The following is a 17342-nucleotide window of genomic DNA, read 5'->3' on the forward strand; positions in this document are numbered from 1 at the left end:
GATTATTCAATCATTCTTTTGATTAATTGTCATTTGAATCTTGATTATTTCATAATAAATTCTGATTATTTTCTGAATATTTGATTAAAAGTTAATTATTTTGTACAAATTTTGATTATTTTATAAAAAATTCAAATTATTTTTTGATTATTTTCTGAATATTTATTCAAAATTTGAATATAATTAAATAATTGGGAATATTCGGAATATTATGATTTATTGATTGAAAATAATCCTTTTTTTATCTTTTATTCAGAATTTGATTATTTTGTAATTTTACTTGGGAAAGTAATCATTTTTTATATTATTTTAATCAAAATTGATTTTTTTCTAATTTTACTTGGGAAAATAATCATTTTTTCCTTTTTAATTAAAAAAAATTTGATTATTTAGATTTTTCTTTGTAATCTTACTGTGGAAAATAATGATTTTTTAAAATTATTTAACTCAGAATTTGATTAATTTTTAATTTCACTTTGGAAAATAATTAATTTTTTCTTATTATTATATTCAGAATTTGGATATTTTTCAATTTTACTTGAGAAAATAATAATTTTTTGATTTTCTTACTCAAAATTTGAGTGTTTTTCAATTTTACTTGGGAAAATAATTATTTTTATATTATTTTATTTAGAATTTGAATTTTTTTCAATGTTACTTGAAAAAATAATAATCTTTTTTTTAATTATTTAACTTAGAATTTGATTTATTTTTCAATTTTACTTAGGAAAATATTTATTTTTATATTATTTTATTTAGAATTTGTATTTTTTTCTATTTTACTTTGGAAAATAATCATTTTTTGCTTATTTTCTTCAGAATTTGATTATTTTGATTTCCTTTTTGGAATCACACTTGGAAAAATAATAATTTTTTATTATTTTATTCAATTTTTGATTATTTTCCTAAAAAAACTGATTATTTTATTAGAGGACATTGAGTTTCCTCACAAATCGCCTCGTGACTTGCCCCTTGGCCAAAACACTGAAGGACATTCACAGGCTATTCAACTATTCACTCCGTGCATTTCACATCCAATTTCATTTAATCCACCCAAATGTGATGCAAATCATTTTGAATCTTTAAATCCACAAACCCCAAAAGCTCTCTTTCATGCACTTTCGCAAATGAAGTGTTTCAGCGTGGCATTATATTGTTTGAATTATACTTGTTGCTTCTCACAATGCTAATGATCCGCGGGTGGAAATGAGTGGAAATTACACTTCTGACACATTAAATTTCACCAAAACACACGCGCGCGCGCGTCATTTTGGCCGATTGTTGAGGACAATCAAGCCAACAACACACGCAATAGAAATGACAATTTTCACACACAACTGCAATTAAATGTAATTGAAGCATTCCTCGTGAGAAAAGCCACTGTTTTTCTCACCCCCAAAACTTCCATCAAAACTATTTCACTCTCATTAACTTGCCAGTCATTCTGGCCGAAATGTTTCCACGCCAAAAGCTGTATTTTGTGCTGTATTTGCCACATGCGAGACAAATATTCAGAGAACTTCGGGCTTTATGTGTTCTCTCACTTGTGATTTAAAGCCCGGGAGAAGCTTTGGAGCCAAGGGGGAAATATTGAAGCTTCTTTTCCAATATTAATTTCTTTCTCGCGCCTGAATTGCAGTTATTCGCAGTGAATTTTTAAATTTTGAAATTAAGAGGAAATTCTTCTGCTGTTTTCCGTCAATTTGGGCAAATTTACAACTGAAAATTGTGCTTAAGAAGATAATTTTAAGAATATAATAATTTGAAGTCAAATCTAAAGCGTCCAAAGACAATTCTTGCGCCTTTAGTCAAACAATCTTTAACTAAATTCTTTAGAATCAGAAGGATTTCATTCTGAAATTCAGAACTAATCAAACAAATAACCATCAAGGGGGAGATAATATGGTCAGAAGAGGTTTACAACTGAGTTTAGGTTTAGGAAAGTGAAAATGCTTTGATTTTGAAGAAGATTTGGTTCTTAGATTAGATTTTCTGTTGATTATTTCACTCTCAGAAATTAATTTTTATCCAAATCCTAATTTTAACACATTTTTCTAGGTTATGTGACTTGATTTAAGACTAAAAAATGTCTTAAAATAGTTATTCTTGCGTCAAAATTGAAAGTATTTTCACTTTTTTGTTTACTCCATGAAAACAGCGATTTTAGTAAAACATAACCTCAATTTTTCTTAATAAAATGTTGCGATTTTGAGTTATACTTTAAGAAAAAATTTATTCTAAGGATTATAATCAGGAAAAATACGAAAAAGTGCAATTTAAGTGGGAGAAAATCATAAAATATTGTATAAAAGCGTGAGTATTAAAGTTGTCGGTCAGATTTTGGTTAGTTTTCGGTTAAATTTCAGTTATATGTTGATTTTAGTCTTGTTTTTAACAATCCATGGAGTCTGAAGTCCTGAGAAGTGTTTAGTAAGTGTCAGAAAGTGATGTACAGATTTCAGCCATATTATCTTCCCCTTGTTTAGCATCAATTTGTGCTTTTTCACAAATTCACAATTTCCCCCTTGATTCTTGAATTTACCCCCGAAATTTCCCACCCGGCGGCTCTGTGTGTGGCTCAAAAGGGCCGCCGCGTGTCCAATGCGGAATTCCCGTGAGATCCGGGGGCGGATGGGGGTGGAATTGGGGGCGGAAAACACCGAGCATTCGCCAAGCACATCGAGAGACAGTGGCCGATAGATACCCGCGCGTGCAGCCCTTGCTGCGGACAAACCTGCTGATACGTGTCGCCGGGCACGATGAGGAACGTCTCGATCTGGTGGTCCTTGAGATACGCGTTGCGCTCGCAGCCGCGGCCCTCCTCCACCTCGTAGTCGCCGTCCAGGCACTTGAGCGTCTCCTTGGTGATGTGCACGCGCCCCGGAATGCCGCCGCTCTCCATGTGGTTGGCCAGCGTCACGTCGTTGGACCACACGTCGAATTGCCACTTCTTCAGGCCCAGCACGCCGCAGTGCACGCGCCCGGTGTGAATGCCCACCCGCATGTTCACGTTCACGGCCATCACCTCGCGCACGAGCCTGCAAGAGAGACATTCCGCATGAGCGACGCCCCGAGGCTGCTCCTTATCAGCCCTCCTTCCCTCCGTCTTGCATTATTAACGCGGGCGCAAATGTATTATTTAGACAGAGATTGAGAGACGTTTCGGGTCAGCGGAGGGAAAGGCAAACCATTTGACTTTGTTATGCACCCGCATAGCAGCCAAAGGGTGATTTCTTCAAGAGCTCTCCGGCACAAATTGAATGGGAGAATCCCTAGATATATATATACAATTCCTCTCCCTTCACTCAAGCTTTCAATCATTGCACAGCGCGCAAAATATTCCATGTGAAATGCTCGATTTTCATGGAATCAAAGCTTGAGGTATTCATGATTTTCAGCCATTCACGCTTCAGCTGTTCGGCGCACAGCAAATTGCAGGAATTTTCAACAGTTATTTTAAAAGGAAAAACATCAAAATTCCAGGAAAGATTTGAAATTCGCCACACTGAGCGATGAATTGCAGACACAAAATTGCTGCTTTGCTAGCTTTTTCGCGGATTTCAAGGGTTTAACAAGTGAGAAATAAAGTGATGTAAATGATACAGTTTATGTCCCAATTCAACGCGTTGAATGCTTGCATTTTGCAAAATATCACATTTCCAATTTAGAGGCTTTTAAATATTTATCTCTTCAATGGAATTTGCTGCTCATTGAAACATTTCCAAGTGGTAAATTATTCATATTCTTCGAAAATTAGGGTGACTGTTTCATTTTCACGGCACTTTAAGCCCAGCGAACACGAAATGTTGAAAAGTCTCAAAAGTTGAGCTTGAAAAAGCTGATTTTTGTGCTTTTATTCGCTCAAATTTTAGCCATTCGATTGCTGCACTAGCGAACGTTGCGGCGACCAGTTAAAGTATTGATGTGCACTTAAATACACAGATGTCGCTTCATGTAAAACCATTCCTTTTCAATAATATACTTCGTGATTACAACACTCAAGTGAATTGTATAAAAAGCGCCATGCAAATAATCTCAAAAGTGAGAGAATTTGCACGAAATCAGGAAAAAAGATCAGAAAAATTTGGAAAATTGAGAAATTTGCTAAGAAAATGGATGAAAAATTAGCAGTAAAATTAGCTTAAAAATGTGCTGCAAATTGATGTATTTTTAACACTATTGAGCTTCCTCTATCGTCCGCTGCAATCGCTGACTTCGACTTAGCACTTTTTAGCTGAATTAACTGCTTATTTCTTCAGCTATTTGGCTCGCTGGGAGCATTTGAAATGACTCTTTAAAAAAGGGGATGAAATGAAAGCTTGAGGAATCGGAATTATTCAACTCACGCGATGGCGTCGATCATGTCGAGTCCCATTTCCACGGCGCAGTGCGCGTGGTCCGGGCGCGCCTCGGGCAGCCCGGAGACGCAGTAGTAGCAGTCGCCGAGCAGCTTGATCCGCAGGCAGTGGTGCTCCGCGGCCAGGCGGTCGAAGCGCGCGAAGAGCTCGTTGAGCAGCCGCACCAGCTCCTCGGCCGTGCACTGATCCGAGAGGCTGGTGAAGCCACAGATGTCGGCGAACAGGATGGACACGTTGTCGTGGCGCTGGATGTAGATCTTGTGGAATTGCGCCTCGCGCGGCTGTCCGGCAATGTCGTCCTTCATCTCCATCGCCACGTGGCGCGGCAGCACGGACAGCAGCAGGCGCTCCTGCTGCTGATTCTCGCGCTGCGTCCGCAGGCGCGCCTCGATGCACTGCCGGGTCTCCAGGAAGGCCTTGCGCTGCGCCTTCTCGCGCGGCCAGTGCGTGTAGGCGCCGGCCAGGTTGATGCAGAGCAGCGCCACGGCGCTGGACGCCAGCTGGTGCCACTCCCGAGCGCTCACACAGGCGTCAATGATGATGTGCGTGGCCGTGAGGAAGCAGCCGCCAACGATGGCCTCTCGCAGCCGCACCGGCAGCATCGCATAAGTCAAGTAGACGAAGATCAGCGTGCTCCCATTCACGCCCTCCGCCGCTCTGTCCAAGGCAAAAGGGCCAAAATGTAGCCGCTCGAGGCGATAGATTGCAAAACTCTCCACTCTCAACTCTTCCACCGGATGCGAATAAAATAATTCTCACCTTTGGGCCAAACAAACATTTCAACATGCCACAAATGTTCAGCATATTTATTGTGGCATGGAAACATATTTGAATTCTTTAAAGACACAAACACACATTTTTCCACCCTCTCTGAATTTTTAGCAGGCAAATATTACTCCCTTTACAGCGACAAACTCCCAAAGCGCTCGAACTTTGTATTCAGCGAAATAAATTCGCTGGTAAAATTCTAACAAGCACTCAATGGAGTTCTTTTCGACAAATGTGTGAGTGATAGTTCTTCAGCTCATGCAAAATCCATAAGGAAACGCTTTCCTTTTGAGACTCTCTGAATTGCTCGAAGGAAAGTGCTTTTCTCATTTGCAACACTCTCTCGCTGAGCCTTCTCGGCAGCATTAAGTGTCCATTGACTCCATCCACTCGACAATGAACACTTAATCTCCCAGGGAAGACACAGACTGTTCCAGGAGCTTTGCAGAATAAAGGGCTTCCACTGACTCTAAGGGGTGATTTTCTTCTTACGCAAGGCTGGAGAATTTCATCTGAGGAAGTGTACAAATGCTCAAAATTTGTCAAATTTGCCACATAGAAGAGTATAAAAGAATGTCTGTTGAAATTCTTCAGACACTCGTGAGACACACATTGAAGAATCCTTTGGACTGTCACAAGAGTTGTCCAAAGTGTGTCTCACAAGGTGACAAATAATTTCACCTGTTCTGTGACAATATAAGATTGTCTGAAGACACCAAGAAATGTTTGTACATTGTAAGAAAACATAATTATACACCACTTTGAAAAATCTCCTCACCCTTGGTGATACGCTTTAAGAAACGACGGAGACATGCAAAGAGATAATAAGTATCAATTACTGGACAGAATTGATATCCCAGCCATTCCGGTGAATCGATTTGTTCACCAATACAAGATTGATAAGCATGAAATTTCAAGCTCAGCACTAAAGATGTTCGTGTAAAAGTTTCTGGGAGTTGAATAAAAAGTTCATTAGCAAAGTCTGGCGTGGCAAAAAGTCCATTACGCAAAAGGTTGAAATGGATTCAAAGAGCAACATTGGCTGAAATGCTGCAAAAAAATTTCACCATTTGACCGTGCAGCAAAAGTTTCATCGGCACGTGGAAGAAGGGAGAAGTGGAGTTGATAATTGAATATTCACCCTTCTCACCTGTAGTAATTGGTTAAGGAGAGACACACTTCAATTGCGAAGAACGTTGCGATAATGGCATAAGACACTAACACTAAAAATACCTCATTGATTGCAGGCTTCGACAGAGCAATAAGGAGAACTGTTTGTCGGGGGGAGAAGAAGAAGAAGAGCTGTTAAGTATCATGCGGGCTTCAAACAGTGGAGGTGAGTGATTAAATTAATTGGCCAGAGAGACACTTACAGATGTAAACTACAGCACAGGCAATTAGGGTAATAATCGATGGCAAAATGCTGGTGAATTGGTCAGACGAATTTCCCAAGTGCTCGGCAAACTTTCCCGCCTCGTGCCAACTTGCGCCCAACGTCTCGTTGCTCGAGATGTTATTTGCCACCGTTGTGTCCTCGAGCCACACTGTGAATCTGTGGAAAAGGGAAGAAGAAGAGGTCCTTTCGCAAATTATTCCTATTGATTTTCTCCGCTGCCTTTGTCTCCTTGTCACACTTATGAGGACAACTGACAGCATGTAAAAAATGTCCACATATTAATCTCTCCAGAGAGGTTTCTGCGGAAATTTCCTGCTTGTCTTCCGTCTTCGTTTTCCCAACCATCGCATATGGAAATTGATTGAGGAAGTCTTGTGGAAGAAGGAGGACAGGAGAAGGAAGAAGAAAAAAAACATTCTCACCGCATGAAAGAGCGATAAAGGATGAAAAATGAGAGTGAAAAGAGGCCCACGAAGAAGCGTGTGCGCCAGCTTCCGAAATATTAATTTATATAAATCAATTTATCTCACAATTACCCTAGAATTTCAGTTGAAATCACTCTCTAAATCCTTGGCTAACTAAATGCAAAACTCCCAAAATTCTTCTGCTGGGCGGGCGGGGAAAAAGGGCAAAAGCAATATCATAGAATGGGGATTTTCTGTCAAGATATTTGATAAGGAATTGAGGTGAAATCTGAAAAAGCTCTTATGTTCTCATCACGCGCGCGTTCTTTTTCTCTTCCTTCATGCCAAAAAGGGAAGAGAAGGGATTTAAAAATTCATTACTCAATTTATTAAGAGAAGAATTCGCGAAGGTTATTAATTGAATTGTCTGTGAATTTTTGAAACAAACAAGCGGACAAGGAAATAAAGTCACATTAGGCGGTGTTGCGCGTCACGTCATGGGTATAAAATTGGGATGCCCAAAAGTCTTCTGATATTTTATCACCGCATAAAATTAATGGTGTAAATTCACCCCTCCTCGAACCGAAAAACCACCCCAAATTGTATTTGTTTATTGATGCTCACGGAACACCAGCCAAATAATTAAAGTGGTGCCGAGGCGTGAAAGACATAAATTATATTGAGGTATGATTTATCATGCCATGGGAATTGAGATTATTGTCAATATGCAGACATATTCTGGGGGCTCACGGGCGCGCTGTGCATATGGCGAAAAGGGAGGATTTTGTGGTGTGTGGAAAAGGGTTCAGTGATGAGGAAGAGAGGCCAAATGAAAAGGATGTGGTTTGCTCGATCAATATTGTATAGAGATATTTGTCTATTAACACCCGCCTTCGAATGGTTTCAATATCAAACAGCATTACCGGAGAATCAGCCTCACAACAAACTAAAGGCAGTTTGTCGATGGTGTTGGCAGAGATTACTAATTGAAAATTCCAACATTATACAATTCAATTAAGCTGAGCCCTTCTGCTTCCAGGCTTTTCTTTTTCCCAACCATGCATCATATAAACACTCCCCTCAGAAAAATCTCCACAACCACCAAAAGTCCCTCACAAATTCAATTATTCACCACACTTTCCATGGCGAAAATCTTTGGAATTTTCCCTCCCAAAACTTTCCCTCTCACATCTTCTTCACTTTCACAGTCAAAAAGCTCTGCATTATTTAAAGTTACACCGGAAATTCTCAAAGTCACAAAGTGTCCCGTTGACGAGAATTTAAATTGAACCGCACGAGATTCTTTTCCTCCTCCAAAGCAGAAATAAAAAGATGCCCTTTGATCTCTCCACAACCCGACAATTTCCTCCTCATCGCCGCCATGTGAAATGCAGGGGAGGAAAATTGGGGTTGTTTCTTAAATTCTCTTCTTCAATTTGGCAAATTAAAAATGCATGAAACCACTGAGCAAAAGGACCAAATGGAAGTGCCAAGAAATAGTTCTTCTGCATTATTTAGCTGACGACAAGCGAAAATCTCTGTTGAGCGTAGAAAACACGACTTCAATTCTGTTTTAACGCTACATTTCCCCCAAAAAAACGTGCTTTGAGTGGGATTAGAGTTGAAATGAGAATTTATTTCATTGAAAGGAATCTTTGTACGTCGAATAAGGGAATAATGGACAGCGCGTATGACATTCCTAAGATTTTTAGAAGACAGTTCTACAGTAGTCTCTATGAAATTTAGCGGACATATGCGAAAAATGTCCAATTTTATCCTAATTGTCTCTAAACTTGATTTCTGATAAAATTGAGCTTTTTTGAATGTGTCCGTTAAATTTCATAGAGACTAATGTAGAACTGTCTTGTGAAAATCCTAGGAATGTCATAGTCTCTGTCCATAATTCTCTTATTCGGCATACAAAAACAATCAGAAAACCCGAAAGAGTAATTTTTGCAATGAATTTAATGGCCAAATAGGATGAAATACTGCTCAAAAACCACTAATTTATTCCCACAATTCTCATTCAACACGTGGAAATGCTCACAAAACATATTCATTTCGAGAAGGATTTGCTAATGATTCTCCAAAACACACTTTGTCACGCTTCAGAAGGCTTTAATTGATCAAAGACACTTTAACTCCGCATCAAATGCAGGGTTGATGGATTTCCCGGAAAGCAAAGCCAAAGCTAATGTGACACCCTGAGGGTAGTTTTGGATTTCAGTGTCTGGGCAAAAGTTGAGCTTTCCGATTTTTGCCCACTGTGAAAACTTTTAATAAGCAACGAGAGCTTTGCTCTCTCAATATCAACATGTTGGCATTAACGAGTCCATGTTTTTCCCAAGCTTTTCCCCATTGAGTGTAACTTTTTTTTATCATCATCATCGTCGTCGATTCGATGGCAGAAAATGTATTTGTGCACTATAAATTGACAGAGAACGAGAGAAAGATTACACAGCATTTGAAGTATGGGAGGAAAAGGTTGGAAAAATTATTTAATTAGCAAAAAAGTGAAAGCCAAAATGTACTTTTCCCAGTATTTACATTGGCCGAATGTGTATTGAAGGCATTGATCGAGTGTTTTTGCCACTTGCCAAGGGGCAAATTTCGCAATTTTCAATTACATTTTCCCGTCGAATCGCACAAAATTACACACACACACTGAAAAAACAGTTGAAATATGAATGATGGCAGAAATGTTGAACTTTTTTGCATATTTAATTTTAATAAATTGAACACACATTTCTGCTGCACACAAAAGCTTTTCTGGGTAATTGCATGGGTTAATCAAGTGGGAGAAAATTTATTTCCATTCCACAAAATTCCATAATATTCCACAATCCATTCCTTTCCATTCCAATCAATTCTTCGACATATTCTTTCCACACCAAAATCAATTCGTAATTGTGTTTTCGAAGTCGTCTAGTTAGAATGTTAATGTAGAAATTTCAGCGCAAATCTTCATTATAAGAGAATTTAGCACAAGATCGTGAAATGTCGCGGGTTCGATTCCCCGTCTGTTGTGATTTTTTTCACAACTCTTTCCTTTTTCCTGTATTTTCCTTCATTTTTATAGCTTTCTATCAGCATTTTTTCCTCAATCTTTTCAAGAATTATCTCTGATAACCCAATTTGATGCTCGAAATTGCTTTTCTCTCAGAGACAGAAAGATTTTCTCACTCTTTTCAGCGCTTTTATGTCAATTCAAGGTCTTGAAAATTGTCAAAAGAACTCTTTTCGAAGCCCAAAATGTAATTTTCCACCTTGTTCTCCGCAAAAGTCGTTTGGAAAGCTGTCAATATCGCAATTTTGCGTCATTTTCCTTCGCAGACTTTCCGTCATGAGTTCAAATCCAGCTGACGACAAATTTTTTTCACATATTTTCCTGTTTTGGCCTTTTTTACACCACAATTTAACCAATTGACTAATTTCAGGAGTTTTAAAGCTTCTCAATAAATAATTAATCGTCATAAACCTCGCAAAATGTTATTTAATGTGCTAAATTCTCATTCTTCTATCCCAAGTTTACAATCCATTCCTTGGAATTTTTCACTTTTATTTCCATCCATTCCTGGATATTCTTTAATATTCCAACTCAAACAGCTAAAATTGGGTAATTGTGAAAAAAACAAGCCAAAATTTCATCTGTCAACCAATTCAGAAGCAATTAATTCTCGTTAATAAAGTCAAGAAAATTGTCACGTCAAGTTTGTCGATTTGTCTTGGAAGTTTTCTATTAAGAGGATTTCTTAATTGACACTTTTAATAAATTCAGGAAAATATCACATAATTCACGGGGGTTTGATGAGAGTCTGAAAATGATGATTTCATCAGCGAAATGTGAGCTCTTTATCTCACTGAATCTTCAGCAACTTTGCCCTTAAGGGCGCGTCGCTAAGGAAAATTGCTGTTAATAGATTTCTTTTGCGCCCGTCTTTCTCAATAACTTTCCACCCAAACTTCTTCCTTTCCTCTTCTGCTGTTTTTTTGGGCACACGCGAGACATTCTAATGAAGATGGCAGAGCAAATATTTCAGGCAAATTAGCTAATAATGCGGCGGCACTCGCACGGCGGCGGCAGTGGTGGAAATTCTATCGATTTCACGTCCACTTTTCCGGCGTTGGGGGTTGGAAAAGAAGCTCGAGTGGCGAGGACAAAACGGAAAGACAAATACCACGAAGAGGGTGGCAAAGTGTGGGTCAAGGGTGAGTCCAATGAGTGGCTCTTTCCGCCCACAGAATCCCGTCATAGAATCCCGTCACAGATCGTTGACATGTGGCGGTCAGAGAAATACAACATCTCGCCCGACAAGTCGTGATTTGGGTGATGGAAATGATTGGAATCGGATGGGAAAAATGCCAGAAGTGGAGGGAAAAAGGACGAGAATGTGACACTTGACGCGGAGATCAGTGTTAAGTAGCTCTTCTGGCCCCACATTTTATCACCGTCATTAAATTATGTAATTGCATCCTGAGCCGCCGTCGACAGACAAAATGACAAAGAGAAGTAAATTTAAACTCTCTTCGCGCGCCAGTGTTGAAATTTAATGTCGCAAAAGCACGGAAAATTACTCAAATAGCGAGTAAAACTTTATATCGCACACTCAAAAACACCTCTGACTTTTCCTATCATTAATCCACAATTGCCCAGATAAATTTTCATCAGTTTTCCATCATTTTCAAGTGCTTTTCAAGTGTGATATTTGCCATGCGATTTAGTGCGATTAGTTTAATGCATTTCGACGGGTGAATGGAAAACTATGAAAAGTCGATTTTTCATAATTTACGTCTTGTGTATTTTTGAATAGCTTTTTATTTGTTCTTTCTGTACAAGAATTTTAAGATTTCTATCTTATGAGACAACAGCAAAAAATCTTATTAATCTAAAAAGCACAAATGGAAAAAAAATTGTCATGTTTTTCCCCAAGAAAAATGTCTCAAAAATTGCAGTCAAATGCATAAAAACGTCTTTTTAGAAAATATTTGTAGATTTTCAGAATTATCCTAAAATGTTTTTTTGTACTTTAAATGAATATTTTTCATATCTTTTGAATTTTTTTCACTTGAAAACATTAAGGAAAATTTCAAGTAAAGTATGAAAAATTGATTTTTTAGAACTAATTTCGATAAAATCAACTCGAAGATTAATAAAAAGTGACTTTGAAAAAAAAAATTTTCAGATTTTCCATTAATTTCACCATATTTTAGTCCAAAAATTCCAATAAATACTGATAAAATCAACTAAAATATTTACAAAATAAAAAATACTTTGCAATATTTACACTTTAACGGACGATTTGAAGGCTTTTTAAGATAAATTTGGCAAATTTTGCCCCGATAATGAAGCGAAATCTTGAAAACGCTTTGCTGAAAAATTGCGTTTTTGGCTTTTCATAGTTTTCGATTCACCCGTCGATTTTGAGTGTCTCTATTTTGTGTTTTCAAACACAAATAATTCGGTTTTGATTGGCAAATGGGAATATTCAAATAAATTAATCAGCATTTATTGAACGATTTCAGTATGTTGGATTTGCGCAAACATTTAATATCGACACTTTAATTAAGCTTTGATGATTAAACACACTCAAGTAGCAAAATATGAGTGGAAAAACCACATTTTGCAAACATTCTGGAGCCATTAAGAGTCCTTTGAATGCCAATAAAATAAGGACAATGCGAGGAAATTTAATTAACAAGAATATTTTTGGACTCCTGAAGAAAAAATACTGATTTTAATTCATCTTTGATCAATTTTAACCCCAAAAATATGCAATTTTGCTCCCAAAATGCTCCAATTTCAATTCACTCTTCAATCACAAAATTCCAGGGAATTGCAAAATTGTAGAACAAATATTGTTTCACGTGTTCAGAGATAATTTTGATGATATTTCAATAATTGAAAACATGTGAAAACTGAGCAAAAACCCATTGAAAAGATTCAAGATAAAGCATGCAAAGTTCAAAGTTTATGTTCTTGAACAGTTCAGTGTTCTTATGATGCGCTTTCTGGCGAGACAAGCAAGTAATCAAGCTCAAGAGGGAGATAATATGCCTGAATTCATTTAAAAACGCTCTTTTGGACATCTTTGGATCTTTAAAAACTCAGTTTGGAGGCTTTTTATTTCACAAAATCATCTATTAAGACTTGTAAATGAACTGAAAAACACTTCCAAATTAGCCTGACACTTCTAAAACATGAAATTTCTTGTCTTTTTCCACATTAATTACTAAATTATAACGAATTTCTTAAGTTTCCATTCGACATTTCTGTAGTAATCGACTCAAAACAGCTGTTTTTGGACATCTTTTCCGCACCATAACCTCAAAATATCTTCAAAAACGACGTTTGGAAGCATTCTAGATCACAAAATGAACTCTAAATTGCTAATTCAGACTCAAAATCACACAGAAATGTTTCAAAATGAACATTTTCCCAGTCCAAATGACTGTTTTTGAGGTTATGTACGAGTTCAATAGAATTTACACTGTTTCTTGGCATCAAATAGTCAGAAAAACAATGTTTATTGCTTGAAAATGCTCAATTCTGTCAATGACTAGCAATCTTGGTGACTTTATCATAAGAATTAGTGTGTTAGAATGCGAATTATGCATTAAATCTGACTGTTTTTCGTTACATAACCTAGAAAAAGGTATTTTATGATTGATTCTTCGTGAAAATTGAAAGAATCTAAAGAAATATTGCAAGTTTCTGAACACTTTCAGACTTCCAGACACCTTGAGATCCTTAATTGAGTTTATTTACTGGTCGAAATTCATGCTAAACTCGATTGAAAGCACAAAACGAGCGAACGTAAGGCAATATCCTGAGCATAAAGTGTATAACTTTTGCCGCAAACAACTTTGCAATCCACGCCAAAGATTGCATAAAGTCAACGAAGTCAACTTTGTGCAGAATTGCGGAGAAGTTCTGCCAACCTTTCAAATCCCCATCTCAATTGAGTTTCCCTTGGAAAAGCATCCGTTTTACTTCACAAAATCGAACGTGCGCCGCGAGCGATGAAATGCGAGTGATTTTCCCTGCTTCTCCAAATGCACTTCAGTTGAGAAAAGGCTTCAGGATGGAATTGTTACCTGTGCAATTGTTCCCTCATCGACACTCCTCTGCTCTCTGTGAGGTTCTTGTGTGCGGCGCCGAGAGTGTTGCCATCAATTACATGAATCTGCTCGGCATCCATGATGTCGAGCATCATCTTGGCGTCATCGATGGCGGAGCTGTTGAGTCTCGCGGTGTCAATCGCGCCGCTCCAGGGCGTGAAGGCGAGGAAGATGTGGATGACGGAGAGAATTAGCACGAGTGCCAACAGGAGGCCGACAATGTGTGTCGTGTTGCTCTGATTCATCCGCAGGAAGTAGCGCTGATAGAGCATCTCCACCTGCAGATTCTTGAACTGGTGACTGCTGCACATCTGGATGATCAGCTTGTTCAGCCGATACCAGAATGACGTCCTTGCGCCGCTCTCGCTCCGGCACAGCGCTTCCTGATCCCGCGACTCGTCCGCTGACGCAAGAAGAAACACAGAAGAAAACCAATGAATATTTCAATGTGCTCACAAAAGTGTAATTAATGCGAATTGGATTGCGCTGCGAGCGGAGATTGTCGAAAACCCATCGAGAGAGAGAGTGAGAGAAAGACGGGAGAAAAATACAAGTTGAAATGAATCAATATTTGACATCAAATACAATTTGAGACATCAAATAAATTGATTACAAATGCGAGAGATGTGAATTGATGGGTGAAAAGAAATTGAACCCTGCAGTTTTTCAACTCTCCCCGCAAAACATCTTCATTCTTCTCTCATCGCCCAAATCATATAGACTTTAACTTTTCCCCCCAACGACAATGGCCAGAGAATCTCAGAGAATTCAATGGCGCGCGCGAGGCTTTGTTTGGCAGCGTCTTGAGAACATCATCAAAGAATCGATCATGATTCTCTCTTCCCGAGAAGTCCGCCAACAGAGAGAATTTGGCAACTTTTTCAATCACACGCAATATCAAGGGAGAGATAATATGCTTTAAATCTGCTTTTTGGGCATTTTTTCCGAACATAACCTCAAAATATCACTAAGAGATCTTCAAAAACTCCGTTTGGAAGCTTTCCAGATCACGAAATCGTCTCTTATCACTTGTAAATGAGCTTAAAATTGAGGATTCAGAGTCTAAATGGTCCAGAAAGTGTCCTAAATAAACATCTTAAGAGTTCAAATGAAGGTTTTTGAGGTTATGTTCGATTTTATCACAATTTTTAGGGTTTATTGGCAACAAAAGGACAGAAAAGCAATGTTTACGGGATGAAAATGCTAAATTCTGTCAAAGAACATAAGAATTTATGCGAATTATTCACTAAATCTGTCCTTAATTCGTTACATAACCTAGAAAATGATTATATTTATTGTTTCTACGCAAAAATCAAAAGAAATCCAGAGAATAAAGACAATTATCCAGTCAAAGAAGCTCTCAAGAAAGGAATATTATAGGTTTTTGCACACTTTAACTAAGCTGTACACCACTTCTGACCATATTATCTCCCCCTTGGGCAAAACCTCAGAGAAACGAAGCAATTTTATCTGGGTTTATAAAGAAAAACGACAATGAAAGGCTCTCTAATCAGGATTTTTCTCATCACTCTGAATACTAAAAAGGATCTCAGAGAGAAAGAGAGTGACGAATCAAGTGTAATAATCTAACCGAGAGTGAAACCACTCTATTAATGATGACAATTACATGGATGGCGAAATAGCAATTAATCATTTGACACACGGACACAATATTGCCACAAAGTGTCACTAAAAAGCCCCAAAATTATGCTCTCTGTCATTACACCTCTTCCGCAGACGTTTTTCTTTGTCGCGTCAGCACAAAAGTCCACACATCTCACGTCCTGCATTATTTACTACTTCAGTTCAGGACACTTAAGACCGTCGATAAGCGTCCGCTGTAATTGGCTTACGAAGAGCTGGGCTTTTGCGGTCCAGTTTGGAATGTAACAGAGACGATTTGGGGCAGAATTCAAGCAGGAGGAAATCAATATTGTCCATTAAGTATCAGATTCTCCTTCAATTACTGTCTTAAACTTCACAAAAGTCCAAAACAGTCCAAGAATTCCGGAATTTCTCAATCTGCCAGTGATTTTCTGGAATTCTTGCATTGTTTTGCATTTCAACTTAACTTAGATTCGATTTGGAAATGCATTTAAAAGAGCTTCTTGCAAGGGGCAAATCACAAGGGGTGATTTTAGAGGAAACTTAATGTTCTCAAATCAAATAATCGATTATTTGACTAAAATAATCAAAAAATGAATATTTTCTCAAATAAAATTGAAAAATAATCAAATTCAAAAAAAATTTATCCAAAACGAATTCTTTTCCAAAGTAAAGTTAAAAAAAAAACATAAATTTTGAATAAAATAATAACAAAAAATTTAATATTTCCTCAAGTAAAATTGCAAAAAAAAATCAAATTCGCAAATAAAATATATAAAAAAAATTATTATTTTCGAAAGTAAAGTAACAAAGAAAAAAAAATCAAAATAATCAAATTCCGAACTAAATAATTAAAAAAAAAATGAATTTTTTCTCAAGTCAAGTCAAATTGAATTAAAATCACAAATAATTTAAAAATAATCAGAATTTGTATAAAATAAACAATTTTTTATTAAATATTCAAAAAAGAATCAAAAATATTCCAAAAAATAATCAAATTTTAATGAAATATTCAAAAAAATAATCAAATTTTCATCAAATATTCAGTAGAAAATCAAAAAAAAATTATCAAAATTTGATTAATAATCACAAATAATCATAAAAATGATTAAATAATCATAAAGTTAATGGTCTCAACTTGCGAGTGACTTTCCCTTTGGCTTCTTGACAGGAAGAATTCGTCAAAGACATTTTTCTGGTGCAGAAATTCAGAAAAATTGATATTTAAGAACGTTATTATTATAATTCTTGGTTAAAAGGATTAAAAATATGTCTGAATTCTTAGGTTTTCAGCGTCTTTAGAGACTTTTTTCACTGTCATTACATTCCTTGGCTTTTTTATCAGAGGATTCTTCAGAGAATTCGATTAAGAAATCCATTTAAAAAACACTTCTTGAGAGAATCGAAGAATTCTGAAGGAAAATGTGAGATTTTGGGGCCAAAACGAGCTTAAAACCACCTAAAAATGTTATTTTATAGTGTAAAATAGCAGAAGAACTCTAAAATACATTTTTATGATCATGTTTCCGTGCTTATAGACGTTCTTAATTAGCTAAATTTGACATAAATTAATTAAATGGTCTCGTAAAGTGTTAAGATTAATTTCTCTAACCAAAAAACCTTCGCAGAAATTGAAAATATTGCGATAATTTGTCGAGTGAAAGAGCTTTTCTCTCCCAACGACTTCCAGAA

At 37.1% G+C, this 17342-nt stretch overlaps 1 protein-coding gene across 1 annotated transcript in view; it reads right to left on the reverse strand.

The window, feature by feature from the left end:
• Positions 1-17342, reverse strand: part of LOC132265238 (adenylate cyclase type 6) — a 59068-nt gene that overhangs the window by 6670 nt on the left and 35056 nt on the right. Inside the window, exons 4-8 of the mRNA XM_059765816.1 lie at positions 14022-14448; positions 6500-6678; positions 6277-6397; positions 4347-5015; positions 2735-3038 (exon numbers count right to left, since the gene is read on the reverse strand). Coding sequence (XP_059621799.1) covers positions 2735-3038; positions 4347-5015; positions 6277-6397; positions 6500-6678; positions 14022-14448 — 1700 coding nt within the window. The remainder of the gene's footprint in view (positions 1-2734; positions 3039-4346; positions 5016-6276; positions 6398-6499; positions 6679-14021; positions 14449-17342) is intronic.

This window comes from Phlebotomus argentipes, unplaced genomic scaffold (assembly GCF_947086385.1).
Source record: "Phlebotomus argentipes unplaced genomic scaffold, Phlebotomus argentipes genome assembly contig_2, whole genome shotgun sequence".
Classification (NCBI taxonomy): Eukaryota; Metazoa; Arthropoda; class Insecta; order Diptera; family Psychodidae; genus Phlebotomus; species Phlebotomus argentipes.